At 43.7% G+C, this 18,008-nt stretch overlaps 1 protein-coding gene across 3 annotated transcripts in view; it reads right to left on the minus strand.

The window, feature by feature from the left end:
- Window positions 1-224: 224 nt before the first annotated feature.
- The window catches only part of TMEM92 (transmembrane protein 92), a 35,876-nt gene continuing 18,092 nt past the window's right edge, over window positions 225-18,008 (minus strand). For all 3 annotated transcript variants that reach the window (XM_030221920.1, XM_030221919.1, XM_030221917.1), the window contains exons 3-5: window positions 2,807-2,884; window positions 1,347-1,551; window positions 225-1,053 (exon numbers count right to left, since the gene is read on the minus strand). In XM_030221920.1, the coding sequence (XP_030077780.1) occupies window positions 940-1,053; window positions 1,347-1,551; window positions 2,807-2,884 (397 nt within the window). In that variant the 3' untranslated portion in view covers window positions 225-939. The remainder of the gene's footprint in view (window positions 1,054-1,346; window positions 1,552-2,806; window positions 2,885-18,008) is intronic.

Below are 18,008 nucleotides of genomic sequence, written 5' to 3' on the forward strand. Positions count from 1 at the left end.
AGATAATGTAACCTGCCCAAGGAGTGTTAACAGAAGCAGGATTTGAACCCTAACTTTCTTGGTTCTCAGCCCACTGCTATAGGAGGAAGGCTACTCCCTTCAGCTCTAGCTTAAGCCAGACAAGGTCATTTTGTTTTTAAGACAAAAATCTACACAGTTTTATTGATTTTAAATAAAAACGTATATTTAAATTTCTAAATATATATAAAAATTGATCAAATAAATAAAAAAGAATACAATCTACACAGTAGAAAAAATTGTTTGCTAGTAGAAAATTGCAATCAGTTTTTTCTCAGTCAGCAGCCTCGCTGTGCTCGAGTTCAAACACCACAGCTCTAGGTACAGATCTGGCTAATAAATGACCCCACCCTCTCTTGGTAATTCAGAATGGCCCATAGCCATGTACTTGCTGTCCTGGTTCTTGTGTGCAGTCAGCAGGTGCAACCTTATTGCATGGGGTCAGCGAGAGACACACAGTGTATATTCCAGTCCCTGTGGCAGGTGAGGGTCTCAGAAGCTGTTTTTTGATCCAGCCCAGCATTAACCAGCAGCCTTTTGTCCCTTTCATATCACTTAAGTTTTTCTCTTCAGTAGACTGATTTGGCGGTTAGTGGCCAAGCACTTTAGCTCACTGACTGCAGTCTGGTGAAAGCAAAAAAAAAAAGTCACAGAAACCCAATCCGGGGGAAGTGGACTTCTGGCCATCCAGAGATAAAAGCCAGGCAGAGCTGCCACTCTGTTCTGGGGATGAAGGTCATGAGCATCTGGGGTGCGTATCCCTTATTTGTTTGGTCCAGGCATCATTCTGCAAGGCTGCTGGTGTCTTCTCTCTGTAGCCCCCTTCATGGAAAAAAAATGGCAAAGTGCTGGAATGGCTTGCTCCCTCCCCCTAAGATTCCCATGAGCTCTCAGACAAGCCGGGTGCTACTTCCTGGCTATTTACAAGGCCAACTGGACATGAATTTCCCTGGAGAGAGGATCTTCTGCAACCACACTGTTGTAAGATGGAGGTTGACCTATTGGTGCTGGATACAGGAATGGCTTAGAGGTAACCTATCAAAAAAACAACACAAAACAAAACAACATACAATAAATCAGCATGTGTGCACTATTCATTTTCACCGCTTTTAATGAAAACCTATCGCACAATTATAGAAGAGTTAAAGGAGTTCCCTGTCCTGGACAGGTTTCCAATCTAGGCAGCAGGGGAAGATGAAGGCTGCCTGTTCTACATCTGCCCAATTGACTCAAACTCCCACTGGGCAATACCCACCTATCAGCCCTAGCCAGGAAGCAGGTGCACAGCATGATGGGAGGACGTGCCTCTAGGCAACCCAGGTGCTTACCTCATTATAGGGCGGTGGCTGCTCTGGATGTTGCTGTGGTAGGGTGATGATGATGGTAGGAATTCTGGGATCCATGGCAGGGAGAGGGGGTAGGCCTTCTTGCAAATTTTCTGTGGGTGCTGGGGTGCTGGACTTACACAAGCAGTTGCAGAGGCCACAGAGGCATATGAAGAAGAAAGCCACCAACATGGAGATGAAAAGGGGTCTGGAAGAAAAAGGACAGAGACATCATTCTCAGCTCGAACAAGTACACAAAGAAGGAACATAGGCAAATCCTTTCCTCCGGCACTGGAAAAGCCCACATCAACTTGCCTGGACTAGGCTACATTTACCCTGGCTTTACGATGCTCAGTTTGAACTTGTAGGCGCCAACTTCTCTTACAAAAACTGGCCCTCACAGTCCAGAGACACAATGGGGTTAAAACCAGGACAAGTCCCCAACCCATAAACTTTCACCTGTATTTTGTTACTGTCTGGAAGCCCAAGAGGTCACTGCACCTGACCATTTCTTCCAAATTAGCTCTGATCAGGAAGATGACACTGTTCACACCCTGCTTCTTCACACCGGACCCTACTCATAGAATGATCATACTGGGCTTCCCATCAGACAGCCATCATGAAGGGCTTCTCTCCATACCCTTTCCCACTCGATTCATTAGGGAATCAATGTCACAACTTCTAAACATCATCCCTGATCTTCTTCTAACTGCTTTGATCTCCCAGAGTAGGGAGAGCAGGATAGAATTCTCTGATGACCAACTAATTTAGGATGTGACCGTCTGTGTTACAAACAGCAACAGCATTTGTGGGTGATCTGTGGGCAAACACAATACTTGAATAGATCGAAATGAGGCCTACACCACAGAAATGCAGAAAAATGGACGAAAGCTTTTCACCATGCCTAGCTGTTTGTCTTTTTTTTTTCAATTATATTTTATTGAATTTTATGAAAATACATGGAACTATGAAAATGTGAAAACATAACAGAGAAAAAAAAGAAATACACTGTCAGTATGATGCCACATACATTATCCCAAACAAGGGAGAACACATCTGTCCACACATACTACGTTAGGACTATAATGTAATTTTTAAAGATTGAAAGTATTGTTCCAAAGGAGCCCAGACTTTTCTCTTGCTGAATATTGAGGTCATCTTATGCTAGAGAACCTTACACCCTTTCTACTGGCACAGAGATTATCCTGGTTAAAGCTGTTTCCTGGGGATGAAGAGTGCCAGCCCCCCTCCTCCTCCTCCTCTGTATTCCTGAAGTGTATGCCTATGGTTGATAGCTCACTGCATGCCTGGAACATCTTCACTCATGTCATGGGGCAAAACCAAAAGCCCTGGGTGACCTTGACCAATTCCCCTGATAACCTGTAAGGCCTGGTACACATTGATTACGCTTGTACCATATGTAGTGGGAAAGGGTATCTTAAAGGCACAAGTTCAGTCCTTACCCATACCAGCTGTTGTCTAGATAGATTCTGCTTTGGGAACAGCACTGTCCATCACAGCAGAATGAGTCACCAAGACACCTACGGAAGAGTGAGAGAAAAAACAAACAAACATTCAGAGCCTGTAACTTTAATCAACAGGATCAACTTAACCATTAGGCAGACCAGGTAACTGACCAGGTTGGCAGTTTCTGGGGGTAACAAGTAGAACAATACAGCCTGACAGCTAGGTATCACCACTGCATACCCTTAGGGAGGATGGACATTTTCAAATACCCATGCACCCAGATAAAATGACGTTTCATAACTGGCCTCATTATTTAACTATACATGAAATGAAGTTTACTATTTCAAAGCAAGATGCCCAATTATATATATTTATAGAACTGTTGGGGGTGGGGCAACGGCAAAAAATTGAGGTTGAAGGTTTGACCACAGTGTCTAATTGCCCAATGCTCTTGCATTCGACTCGCAAGTCAGCCTGGTTGAAATTGACACAGTTATGGACAGAACTCAAACTGATAGGGAATGATACATAGGAGTGGGTGTTGTGTTGGAGAAGTACACAAAACGTCCTCAGCGGAATAGGAAACTAAATGCACCCCCTGGATAAGAGTCTTAGAATGCTATTTATAGCAACTTTGTGGCAGTGTTTGTAGATGTTATGATACTTTTGCATTGTTTTCCTATTCTGCTGAGTTTCTAAAAAAAAAAAAAAAAAAATTTATATTATATATATATATAATTATATATTATAATTAATGCTGTCCCCTTCTCCTCTACTGCTAATTCCAGACTCCGTTCCTTTTATCTCGCTGCACCTCACGCCTGGAATCGACTTCCAGAGCCTGTACGTCTAGCCCCGTCTTTGGCTGTTTTCAAGTCCAGGCTAAAAGCCCACCTCTTTGACACTGCTTTTGACTCTTAACCACTACTTACTTGCCCTGTACCCCACCTCTTTATTTCCATTACCTCTTAATTGTTCTGTTTACCTGTCTTACTTAGATTGTAAGCTCTTTGAGCAGGGACTGTCTTTTGTGTATGGTGTACAGCGCTGCGTATGCCTTGTAGCGCTATAGAAGTGACAAGTAGTAGTAGTTTGTGTAAAATTATGAAATATTGTCTGAATTCTCACTGCTGTTCCCTAAAAGTCCATTTGGTGTCAGTGTTCTACCATGGCCTTTTGCTGAACTCTGTACTAGAGAATGACACAGGGATGGATGGGGACCATTTACTGGAGGTGCGGGAGCAAAACTTAACCACCCTGTGGTAAAAAAAAAAAAAATTCAATTTAAACTGCTGGTATTGGTTTTTAAGGCACTGCACGATGAGGCTCCTTATGCTGTGGTTCAAAAGTTGCAGAAGTATTATCCTACGAGATCCTTGTGATCGCAGGATCAAGAATGGTTGACTGTTCCCTCTATCTGCAGTATTCAACTGCAGACTATTTGCGTGCAACTTTTTTCTGTTTTTGGACCTCATTTGTGGAATGCTTTGCCTTCTTTCTGTACAGCAGTTGACTTATTTGGCAGTATTTAAGAAGCAGATAAAGGCTTTGTTGTTTCAGAAAGCATTCTCTGAAGCATAGTTGGTGGGGGCTTGGGCTTATTTATTTAGATTTTGCTCACACCTTTTTCAGTAGTACCTCAAGATGAGTTACATTCAGGTACACTGGATATTTCTCTGTCCCAGGAGGGCTCACAATCTAAGTTTGTACCTGAGGCAATGGAGGGTTAAGTGACTTCCCAAGATCACAAGGAGCAGCAGTGGGATTTGAACCAGGAACCTCTGGATTGCAAAACCAGTGCTCTAACCACTAGGCCACTCCTCCTCCTCAAGATTAAGGCTCTGTTTATGTTTGTTGAGTATATTGATGGTGTTTTATGTAATTTGATTATGTTTGTTTTATTGTACTCCGCTCAGATTGTAACTTTTTGTAAATAAGTAAAGAAAAATAAACGGTTGGAGGGAAATGAGAGGCACTGGACCCATGGTGATGGCTGGCTGGCTACAGGAAAGAGAGAGAGGTGTTTGACCTGCAGGGGGGAAGGGAGAGGATAGGGACAGAGTGGTGATGATGAATGTGGAGAGATGGACATAGGGGAGATGCTGGACAGAGAAGTATAGGAGAAGTGAGAAGGGATATGCTGAAAATGGGGAAGATAGGTACACAGAGATGGAAGATGGATGGTGAGCATGGAGAAAGAAGAAATGTCAAATGGGCAGGGCACCCTGGCAAGTGAGTTAGGAAAAGAAATGGAAACCAGAGCCTGGGACCAACACAATTTGAAAAATAAAAATGACCAGATAACAAAATATTTAAATATTTTAGCTCCTAGCCACAATTGCCCTCCCCTTGTCCCTTCCTCCCTTTTCACCCATTACTTCCCTCACCCGTAACTGTCTTGTTTGTCTGTATTACTTAGATTGTAAGCTCTTTTGAGCAGGGACTGTTTCTTTGTGTCATGTGTTCAGCGCTGCATGCGTCTGGTAGCGCTATAAAAATGCTAATAATAATAATAATAAGTACATAAGTATTGCCATACTGGGAAAGACCAAAGGTCCATTGAGCCCAGCATCCTGTTTCCAACAGTGGCCAATCCAGGTCACAAATACCTGGCCAGATCCCAAAAATGTACAAAACATTTTATACTGCTTATCCCATAAATAGTGTATTTTCCCCAAGTCCATTTAATAACGGTCCATGGACTTTTCCTTTAGGAAGCCGTCCAAACCTCTTTTAAACTCCGCTAAGCTAACCGCCTTTACCACACTCTCTGGCAACGAATTCCAGAGTTTAATTACGCGTTGAGTGAAGAAACATTTTCTCCAATTCGTTTTAAATTTACTACATATGGCCATGGCGATCAGTCAACAACAGGGGGCGCCCACCCTGGTATTAAGTTTAGACGCTGAAAAGGCGTTTGACCAGGTGGGGTGGACGTTCATGTTCCAGACACTGGCGGCCATGGGTATAGAAGGCTGGTTCATGTACGCAGTCCAAACGCTCTATTGTCAACCCAAAGCGGGAGTGTTCATTAATGGTGTCCGGGAACCAGAGTTTACAATACAGCGTGGTACTAGACAAGGTTGTCCCCTATCCCCTTTGTTGTTTATCATGACCCTGGAACCCTTACTGCGTATGGTCTCTTTGGCTCCAGATCTTCAAGGGGTTAAGTTAGCAGGGCAGGATATCAGAATATTAGCTTATGCAGATGATTTGTTAGTAATTCTACGAGAGCCCCCACGGACCTTACCAAGATTGTTGCAGCAAATTGAACAGTATGGGAATCACTCAGGTTTTTGTTTAAATCTACATAAATCTATGGCCTTGCCGGTGTTGCCAGAAGAGCAGATAAATTGGCTAGGGACTTTCCCATTACAGTGGACACAGAACTCTTTGAAATATTTGGGAGTCACAATTACCAGGGATCTAACAAAACTTTATGGGCAGAATGTGCAGAGATTGTTGCAGGACACTACCAAACAGTTGGAGGTCTGGGGGAACCTACCACTCTCACTCATGGGAAGAATTGCACTATTTAACATGGTGATAGTCCCCAGGTGGTTATACACATTCCAATCACTCCCACTATTCCTAAAAAAGGTGGATGAACAGAAGTTGATAAAACTGGTGCAAACTTTCCTTTGGAGAAAGAAAAAGCCACGACTGTCTTACACAACATTAACTGTCCCGGTGGAGTATGGAGGCCTGGGCTTGCTGAACATTAAGTATATGACGGTGGCAAGTGGAATGCGTCATGTAAATGACTGGTTTCGTGGAACCCAGGATTACTCGGATACTCATATAGAGTTACAACTATATCCAGAGACGCACTTCAGTGCCTTCTTACATACGGCAGGGCCTTCCCTGCCGTATATACTACAGCGGACAGGAATAGTGAGGTCGGCGAAAGCGGTGTGGCAATGGGTTTGTAAATTGCACAAATTTTCATCAAAAACTACCCCATTTCTGCCGATTTGCGGGAATCCCGCCTTTCCACCTGGAACTTTATACCCAGCTTTTCACAGATGGAAGCGTAAAGGGATGGTATACCTATTACATGCAGTTACCCTTGAAGGAAGGATAAAGCCGTTCCAAGAGCTCCGGGAAGAATTTGATCTGCTCCCCTCAGATGAGTTTCATTATGGACAGCTAAAACACTACATACAGTCTTTGCCCTGGGAGGATTTAGCTGAAGATGTTCAAGAAGAGCTGGCTTCGGCAATTTCTCTAGCAGCGCAGCAACGGGTTCCACTAAAATTTCATCATAGACATATCAGAGATACTGTTCCGGAACCTGATTTTGTAAAGCTGTTAACTCAGTGGAAAGAGGATATTCAGTTGGACCTTACAGTAGCGCAATTTAAAGCTTACATTTTGACTATGAAGAGACGTACCATCATGATGTCGCATTGGGAGACTCAATATAAAGTGGCACTCAGACTTTATATCCCCCCCAGGAGGGCTTTCCATATGGGGGTCTCCCCGTGGGGGGAGTGTCCTAAATGCAGGGAGGCTGGAGCTACCTTGGGGCATATGCTTTGGACATGTAGAGGCATAGCTAAATTTTGGAAACAGCTTACACAATATGTCTCTACTATCTGGCGAACCAGATGGACATGCAATTCGGGATTGTTGCTGGGACACCCAGTGTTTATTCACCCAATACCAAAAGGATTCACAGCCTTTGTATACAGGGCTACTGTGACTGCCATGCAGGTGATTTTGTCTGAATGGGTGACCAGTCAATACCCGTCATACTCTCAGTGGCGGACACGAATGATTTTGATGATGCGGATGGAGAGGACGGGAGTGGTTGACTTTAGCTCCAGGACAGGGTTGCGGTTCCAGAATATATGGAGCCCGCTAATAAATACAATGACCCCGGTTGCGAGAAGTAGACTGTTGAACTTCTAGTATTAAGTTTTGTTCACATAGGAGAGAGGGAAGGGAGGGAGAGGGAGGGGATTATTGGGGGGAAGGTTGGGGGGGGGGTTGTTGGGAAGGGAGGGATTATAATAAAAAAAATGAAAACAATTTGTTTCTGTAAATTTCAGCAAACTCACATTACCTGTAATACTGAAGAATTGTTATTGTGAATGCAAGTGATAAAGTTGTATAGTGATATATGTACAGGATACTGGTTTTGAATAAAAATGATAAATCATTAAATTTACTACATTGTGGCTTCATCGCATGCCCCCTAGTCCTAGTATTTTTGGAAAGCCTGAACAGATGCTTCACATCCATCCGTTCAATTCCACTCATTATTTTATAGACCTCTATCATATCTCCCCTCAGCCGTCTTTTGTCCAAGCTGAAAAGCCCTAGCCGCTTTAGCCTTTCCTCATAGGGAAGTCGTCCCATCCCCTTTATTCACTCCACCTAAAACAGCAGGTTTGAAATGTGTATCTTGCCAGAGCTGGTGTTAGACATGGCTGGGTCCCAGGGCAGGCTTTGGGTTCTCTTTGGCCAGGGGGCAGTTGCCCTATTTTTCATTCCCCCAACACCATTCCTGGCATGTCTGATCTTTCTAGTTTGCACAATATAGGGGGAAATGCATCTATTATTTATTTTGGCACTGTACTACATGCAAGGTGTGGCTTCTTGGGATTCTGGTTTAATTTATGTTTATCATTTTTAATCAGCTATTATGGATTTGGCATTTGTGTTCTGTGTGTGTGTGACTGAGGTATTCTGTTAGCATGAATTTTCTATGTAGCATTCTATAGTAATTTGGCTTGTTCAGTTTTCCCAATAGCGGAGGGGATATTTGTGAGGGGGGAGGGGAGACAGGGGTTTTGTTGATCCTTGTTCTGTATTATTCATGATTTATAAAATGACAGTTGTACAGAATACTGTTTCTCTCTGTACTTTAATAATAAAATGATTTAAATATAAAATTATAACTATTCGAGGCTTGTGCGGATGGGATCAGACAGAGTTGTCGGGGATGGGGCGGGGACAAACTTTGAACATCCTGCACCTGCTAGAAATGGCTCCAGCTAGTCCAAGGAAGCTTCCAGTATAGGAAATCTCTGGAACTGACAGTTTGGAAGGTGCTGGAAGCTGGTAGAAGCCTGGAAGGGCCTTCCCATATTCAAAGAGAAGGTTCTAGTGGTAGTATTTAAGCCCACTCCCTGCTATCCCAGTTTGTCTTAGGTCCGTCTCCCGCCTCTGGCCTTGCAACTACAGGGAGGTCCTCTCACAAATGCCTAAGGAAGCCTAACTGAAAGAATCAGCTGGTTCATACCTTCACAGGTTGGTCATTAAAGGCATTTGCTAGAGGTGCAAAGATTCAAGAAGGATCAGGGACAAGAAACAGAACCAAGACAGTTGCTGTCTTGTTTTAGTGGACAGGAATGGGGAACCTGTCCATCCCTATTAAATCTGAAAATACAGGAGCAGGTCAGTTTGTGTTTCTGCTGGGGGTCCTTCTCCATCTGTACAGGGCAGAAGGGAATAACAAATCTACCATGTATTGCCATTTTGTCTACTGGAGCCACTTGCCAACAACTGGAGGTTGAGAAAACAAAGTGAATAATAATATCTGAGCACTGATTTATGTTTAAACATCTGTCAATATGAACAGCAGCTATCCTAAACTGTGTGCTTGAAAGACCTTCACCAACCTAGTGAATACGTTTATTTATTTATGCATATTTATACCCCCACCTTTTTCCACATGTATGCAGACTCAAAGTGGCTTAGAATGTACTGAAAAGGCTATCGCCAGACCAGTGGTTATACAATTACAAATTACATTAAACAGGATAGAAGGAACAGGGTAAGAAGAAAAAGGGGAAAGGGTAAGAGAGACTAAAAAGGTCTATGGACATGTTATTAGGAAGGACTGCAGGTAATATGTGGAGTTTCTGAAGTAGGCTTTCCGAGATAGGCTGGTCTTAGGTAGATTCCAGATGCTGAGATGGTTCAGAGAGGCTTAACCATCTAAGAGAATTAAAGTAACCATTAATTGTATTTTCATCTACGTCTGGAGACAGGAGGAAAGAACTGCAAATAGTTACTACTTGATCAGTGAAGATAAAGGCTCCGGAGATCTGTCTAGGCCAACTACAGTGGAGCACCGTTAATACGCGACCCATTATAGCACGGGTCTGGATAATGCACGAGATAACATGTCTCCCAGTTTTGTACGTGGGACTTGTATATACACACTGCCTACTTTAAATTCTCTTTGATCAGGACTTCAGCAGATAGCAATTCAGACAGGCCATCTACCTGAATTCGGAGTTGCTGTCTGTTGTGCCCGTCCTTGCAGAAGCAGGAAGTTACGTCAGAAAGGGGCAAGGCACAGCACAGAGAATCTCTGAGCTCAGGCAGCCAGCCTATGTGAATCACTGCCGCTACTAAAAACCTGGGAAGAAAGGATTGCAGGTAGGGAATGCCGGACCTGGGGCCAGAGGAGGTGGTCAATCTACTAAAAAATGGCACCCTTGGGCTCCGGACTGCAGACTGCGGTTCGCCATTTGAGTAGGCCTAATGATTCATTTATACATGCACCGATAGTACACGGTTCAAGGTCCTTGCCTCCCAAGTACTGTGTACTATCGGTGCTCCACTGTAATTATAGACCAATTATAGCGTTTCCTTTCCTGGCTAAAATTATAGAGATTTTGTGGAAAGAAATCATACTTTGAAACAGGGGCGTATCTGGAATCCGGCGGTAGGGGGGGCCAGAGCCAGAGAGGGGGGGCACATTTTTGCCTGCCTCCCTCCCCCCCCGCCGCCGCCTCTCTCCACCCCCTCCCCGCCGTCAACCCTCCCCCGTTGCTTACTTTTGCTGGCGGGGGGGCCCCAACCCCCGCCAGCCGAGGTCCCGACCCGCAATCTCCATATTTCGTCTTCCTCCGTGGCCATGTGCTTCAAGGAAGTAACGCTGCAGTGCTGATTCGTTGAATCCAGTTCGGCATCTGACGTGCTGCGACATCAGACGCCGAACTGGATTCAACGAATCAGCACTGCAGCGTTACTTCCTTGAAGCACATGGCCACGGAGGAAGACGAAATATGGAGATTGCGGGTCGGACCTCGGCTGGCGGGGGTTGGGGCCCCCCGCCAGCAAAAGTAAGCAGCGGGGGAGGGTTGACGGCGGGGAGGGGGGCCAGGGCGAAATCTGTGGGGGCCCAGGCCCCTGTGGCCCCAGGCAGATACGCCCCTGCTTTGAAAGAATTTCAATATGGTTTTAGACAGTATCATAGTGCTGAGTTTTTGTTGCGATCTATGATAGACTTTCAAGTGACAAGCCGTGGACTTTCTCAGTAAATCTATTTCATCAGGCCCTTTTGTCAGGAGTCTATTTTGTCAGGGACTTTTATGTCGGGAACTTTTTTGTCTGGTTTCTTTTGACAGGGTGCCATTGAAGGGGATAATTTCTGATTATGACTTTTGGACAATTGTGCAGTCACAACAAGACCGGATTTCTGTAATTCTTTCTATTTGGGTACGTCTACTGCCAAAGTCCAAGCTCTGCAGGTTGTCCAAAATTCAGCTGCGCATTTACTTACTGGTACACAAAGATCTGATCATATTACATCTATTTTGAAGACGCTTCATTAGTTACCTGTGATGTTTAAAGTATTGCTTTTAATTCATCAATGGGTTTACTCCATGTTTCTAAAGTATTTTGTGAATGTTTTATCTATGTACCAGTCAAAGCATGTGTTATGTACTGAAACTGCTAAATCTTGTGTTCCTGTCAGTCTTTTGGCCAATACACATAGCCAAGCTTTTTCTACTGCAGGAGCAACCTTATGGAATCATTTGTCTGGACATTTGAGACTTTGTTCTAGTAGACAACAATTTAAGAAATATTTGAAAATGCATTTCTTTATGAAATCTTCCTTGAGAGCTGAACTAGTATTTGTAACAAGTGGCTCTCTTTAAAAGATTGTGGGGGGGTCCTTTTACTAAGGTGCACTGAAAAATGCCCTGTGGTAGTGCAGACGCGTGTTTTTGGGCACGCACAGAATTATTTTTCAGGGCACCTACAAAAAAAATGCCTTTTTATGTGGTAAAATGAAAATTGCTATGCGTCCATTTTGAGTATGACACCTTACCGCCAGCCATTGACCTAGCGGTAAAGTCTCCTGCGGTAACTGGGCGGTAATGACCTACCCGCGCCAAATGCCACTTGGCTGACATCCGATACGCGCAGCAGAAAATAAAAATTAATTTTTCGGCTGCGCACCAAAAATGGAATAACTGCAACAGCTACGCAGTAACTCCATTTTGGCATGCGCTGGGTGCGAATAGATGCTTACACGGCTTAGTAAAAGGGCCCCTGTATGATACTCTGTTATGATTTTATGCATGTTTTTATTGTAATAATAGAATCTAAACTGTCCCCAGGTGATATGAATAAACAAAAAGCTGCCTGAACTGACTATTATTCAGAAGGAAAAACGGCCTCAAAGAGCTCACGGATACAATGTACCTACAGAGCTGAACCTCTTCATCATCGGCATGTAAAAAAACCTTCAGAAATGGAGTGTACACCACGAAACTAAGGACGTGGCAAAGCAAACATTAATTGTACAACTTAGATGAACTCCGTCATTGGCTGAGCTATATGCTTCAGGCTGAGCGATCAATAGAATGTGCTAAATACAGGAAAGGCACTTATCTTAATGGCTAGTGCCAACAGGCTTATCTTGTGCCCGTGTCTGCTGAACGAGTCCCTGGGCAACGAGTGCACTGTCTGCTGCTGCGGCAGTTTAAGTCTTCACGCCCCAAGCCGACGGTGGCCAGCGTTTCGTTTTTGCTGCATCAGGGTCTTGGAGGCTAGGATACTGCTCTACTGTGTCAGACGGCGACCAAAGACTAAGTGCTGTACAGCGTTTGTTTATTCCTATCACCTGGGGACAGTTCAGATTCTATTACTATATTCTAGCGACTTGTTGTTCCCACTTCCCCCATTATGTTAGTGTTTTTATTGTAAGCCACTTAAGTGGGATATAAATGAAAAAAACTTTACTGTCCTTTAAACGATTTAGGCACAGTACACTTTATTTTTGTATTTATATCCCACTTAAGTGGCTTACAATAAAAACACTAACATAATGGGGGAAGTGGGAACAACAAGTCGCTAGAATATAGTAATAGAATCTGAACTGTCCCCAGGTGAAGGGTAGAAGGGGCACAAATTTGTTGCTTTGGGACCAGGGACAGGACTCGGGTTTATTCGGGGAGGCTGCAACAAACTGCACCGGACTTCTGCTCTCTGAAAAAAACTTTACTGTCCTTTAAACGATTTAGGCACAGTACACTTTATTTTTGTAGAGAGCAGAAGTCCGGTGCAGTTTGTTGCAGCCTCCCCGAATAAACCCGAGTCCTGTCCCTGGTCCCAAAGCAACAAATTTGTGCCCCTTCTACCCAGCTTCCCAGGCTTACACCAGGCAGCCACCTAGGTGTGCAGATAAGGGGGTTACATACCCTGGCCCACAAACAATAGGAACTTAAAGCAAGCAAGAAAAAAAAAAAATCAAACCAAAATTTAAGTTTTGCAAGTTTACAGATGTTTGGAGCTATGTTGTAGTTGGAGTGGAGCAAAATCTTACTTGGCAACCTGGACTGTACTTTCTGGCAGAGAGCAGGTGAAGCAGCAGCCAGCGTGTCCCGACAGGTATCAATACTGCTATTTTGTTTATTATTCCTTTGTTGTAGGCTCGATCCTGTTTATTGTTTTACTTCTGTGTAACTCCACAGTTAATCTTCAAGTTACAACTAAATACAACTTCCATTCAGTTTCATACGAGTCATTTATAGATATATTTTTTTGTTTCTCTGTATCTAATACCTTCTACATAAGTAGCTTACTTTGCAATCTATAGTTTATTTTGAGGTTCTTTTATTAAGCTGCGGCAAAAAGTGGCCTGCGGTAGTGTGGGCATGTGTTTTTGGTGCGAAGTGGACCAGTTTTTACTGCGTCTGGGGAAAAAGGGCTTTTTTCCAATGGGCCGAGAAAAGGGCCTGCAGTAAATCTGAAATCAGCGCTCGCCTATTTACGGCCTGAGCCCCTACCACCAGCCGTTGATCTAGTGGTAAGGACTCGTGCGCTACATCATGCGGTGACCGGTCGGCGCGAGCCAACTGCCGATTAATGCTGAAAACGCTGCACACAGTAGGAAATAAAAAAAATAATTAGTCCTGGCGGTATTGGCCCATGCAACAAATGTGAAATTATTGCCCGGGGGGGGGGGGTGGGGGGGGCACTATAGCCTGGTGGTACACACTGCATGCATGTAGATCCTACTGCACCTTTGTAACTAACGTTGGCTTAATCATAACTCCTTGACAAGTCATGTTTCCTCACACAAAATATATATGTCCATCTCTATATAATAATTGGTAACTCTGCCTCCCTGGATGGCTGGCTGGCTGGGTTCGTAACAGCATGCAAATGAGCTGACGTCAGCTCGCCTCCAGCGTACCGCCCTCGCGGAAAGACGAAATGACGTCAGAGGAGGGCGGGACACTGAGAGGGAAGGCTGGAGGCGACGCGAGCTGAGACTACCGCCGCTGCAACCTCAGGTAACATGGAACGGCTTAAAGGCAGGGCGGCAGGAAGGAGAAGAGGGCAGGGGAGAGGACGGGAGAGGAGCGGGACACGGATGGGCAGGGCAGAGGAGAATCGCTGGACATGGAGGGCAGAGCAGAGGAGAGAGGAGAAAAATCGCTTAGATGAGAGCCTTCCTAGGGCCCGTTTCATTTTTCACGAAACGGGCTTTGTTGCTTAATATATTTTAATTTTCATTTTGGATTTTTTATGTTAATATATTTCCATGTAGCTGTATTTATTTGTTTTTATTGTGATTTTTAGACTTCTGAAGCAGGGACTATTGCCTAAGCATGTGCCATGTTGAGTCCAACTCTTAAACACAGAATAAAAAGTGTATACTTTTTCATCCCGTCTCCCTATTTTTCTGGAAGAGTTTTGTTGATCACGCTCCTCCTCCTCTTTAGATTTGCTCCATTCAAAGTGGATCCAGTTTCTCCACCTCAGTGGTCGATCCCTAACACCAAGCAACAAATAGCAGCGTGGAATCATTATGGACAGAAATTCCATGTGTGAAGGGAAGGAGTATCTTTGAAGGGCTGTACTACCATCCGCAGGGACAGAACAAACAGATGAAGAAATGTTTACAGAGAGATTAGGAAAGCTGGCAAATTGGGCAACAATATAATAATGGGTGATTTCAATTACCCTAATATCGACTGGATAAATGTTACATCAGGGAGATAAAATTCCTAGATGTAATAAATGACTGTTTCTTGGTCCAGGAGGGGGAGCCATTTTAGATCACTGAGTCCGCTGGGAAAAACAGCCATCGTTAACATGATCATATCTGAGCTACTATCTGGAATGAAGCCACAAAGGAAATCTATCGTAGTAGCATTTAATTTTCAAAAGAGCGACTATAATAAAATAAGGAAAATGGTTAAAAAGAAGCTAAAAGGATTGGCTGCAAAGGTTAGGACATTAAAGGGGTCTTTTACTAAAGCTGCAGTACCGTTTTTAGCTCCTCGTAGAAATCAGCTGGTGGTAAACACCGAGAAGCCCATAAGAATATAATGGGTATCTTGGCATTTACTGTCATCTGATTTCTACCACAGATTAGTAAAAGACCCCCTAAATCAGGCATGGACGTTGTTTAAAAATACCATCTTGGAAGCCCACAACAAATGCATTCCACGTATTTACAAAGGTGGAAAGAAGAGAACCCAACAGCCAGCATGGTTAAAAGGTGAAGTGATAAAGGCTATTAGACCCAAACGAATGTCCTTCAAAGAAAAGGACCCAATAAAGAAAATAAGAAGCAACACAAGCACTGGAAAGTTAGATGCAAAGCATTGATGAAGAAGGCGAAAAGAGAATATAAAGAGGACTTGATGCAGAGGCAAAAAAACTCACAGAAGCAACTCTCTCAGGTACATCAGAAGCAAAAAGCCCATGAGGGAATCTATGGGACCGTTAGATCATGAAGGAGCAAAAAGGGTACTCGGTGAGGGCAAGGCCATAGCGGAGCAACTGAATGACTTTTTTGCTTCGATCTTTACAGAAGATGTAAGAGATCTACCTGTTTCAGAAATGGTTTTCAAGGGTGATTATGCAAATCTTGGTGAACCTGGAAGATATACTGAGTCAAATCGACAAATTAAAGAGTAGTACATCACCTGGACTGGATGGCATGTTTTATTTGCAAGTACAATAAAAGATTTAATTCTGAGGTAAAAGGTTGGTCTCCTCTCAGGAGACACTAAGAGCCCTGTTTACAAAGGCGTGCTAGCATTTTTAGCGCGTGCTAAAAATTAACACTCGCTAACCGTGTAGATGCCTATAATATTCCTATGGGCGTCTACATGGCTAGCGCGCACTAAAAATGCTGGAGCGCCTTTTTTTTGTTACATTTGTACCCTGCGCTTTCCCACTCATGGCAGGCTCAATGCGGCTTACATGGGGCAATGGAGGGTTAAGTGACTTGCCCAGAGTCACAAGGAGCTGCCTGTGCCTGAAGTGGGAATCGAACCCAGTTCCCCAGGACCAAAGTCCACCACACTAACCACTGCTGTACCCTTTGTAAACAGGGCCCTAAAATAGGGTTGTGCTGATATAAATAAACCAGACATCATGTAGGGGGTTCAACTATGTTGAATAAATGATTTTGTTTCTTAAGTTTGCTCCATTTAAGAACTTATGAGCTCCATTATACTCCAATATCAAATTCTGAGGTTGCTCAATGTTATGATGTACTTGTAACAAAGGAAAACTCTGTGTGGATGTGTGTCCATCTTTTCACACATGGAGACAGAGCCACAGCTGATTTTTGGGAGAAGTAACCTGTTTTTCCCGTGTCACCTGGAGAAGCAGGCAGAGTTTCCCATGTCATGGAAGATCATTGAGTGTTCACATCTGGTGACTGCAGCACCTCAGGGCTAGATCAGCATTCTGCTGTTCCCATACATTTTTCATATTAATTGGAAATTTATTAATGCTGTTTAATATGAGTGGTTATTTTTCTGTGACAAAGGAGATCTCTGTTAGTGTGTGTGTCTTATCCTATCCTGCATGGAGGCACGACTGCAGTGAATTTTTTCATTCTACTATATCACCCCCGGAAGGAAGAGGCAAGCGTTCTAAAATTTTGTGAGATCACTTGTGACCAGCCTTCATGTCTGGATCACATTAGTGAATTCTCCAAAGCATGTAGTCACAATAATGATACATTTTTCACCCTTGGGAGACTGCAGCACCCTTGGGCATGGTTAGCATTCTGCTATCACTTGGTTTATTTTTGCTATTTTCAAACAAACAGAGAAAGCCTTTGCTTTAGAAACTAAGGTGTGGATCTGCTGAGACAACCCACTCCCAAAGGGGCCAATGTGGGGGTGCCCAAAAGGCTCTGTGTGTGTGTGTGATATTCAAAGTGATTTAACCGGGCAGGAGAGGCCACTGAATATCAACATCACTAACCACTAAACTGAAAGCCGGCTATTTTGTGGGCAGTCTGGAGGCAGATTCGGAACTTATTTGGTTAAGTGCTAATATCTAGCACTGAGGGGGTCTTTTACTAAAGCTTAGCTCGAGCCTTATCTCTTGTTTGTCCTGTTTGTGTGTCCTAATTAGACTGTAAGCTCTGTGGAGCAGGGACTGTCTCTTCATGTTCAAGTGTACAGCGCTGTGTACGTCTAGTAGCGCTATAGAAATGATAAGTAGTAGTAGAGTTATCTGCAGCAGGGCTCATTATTCCTATGGTCATTACCGCTCAGTTAACGTGTGAGACTTTATCGCTAGGTCGATGGCTGGCAGTAAGGTCGCAGACCCAAAATGGACATGCAAAAAGTTTGATTTTGCCGCACGTCCATTTTCGGCAAAAATTTTTAAAAGGGCTTTTTTTACAGGTGTGCTGAAAAATGGATCAGTGCATGCCCGAAACCAGCACCTACACTACCGCAAGTAATTTTTCAGCGCACCTTAGTAAAGGGACTCCTAAGTTAACTAGACAAATCAGACTGTAAAAAAAAAAAAAGTCCTATTTTTATCTGGTTTTACTTAGGTGGTTAAGTGCTGAATATTACACTTAGATGAATATCTGGCCACATAAACACTGACCACCAGCTGAATATTCAGCCCCTTAGATATATAAATCTCAGTACATGCATGGTAAGCAGAGACTGCACT

This window comes from Microcaecilia unicolor, chromosome 12, assembly GCF_901765095.1.
Source record: "Microcaecilia unicolor chromosome 12, aMicUni1.1, whole genome shotgun sequence".
NCBI classification, from domain to species: Eukaryota; Metazoa; Chordata; class Amphibia; order Gymnophiona; family Siphonopidae; genus Microcaecilia; species Microcaecilia unicolor.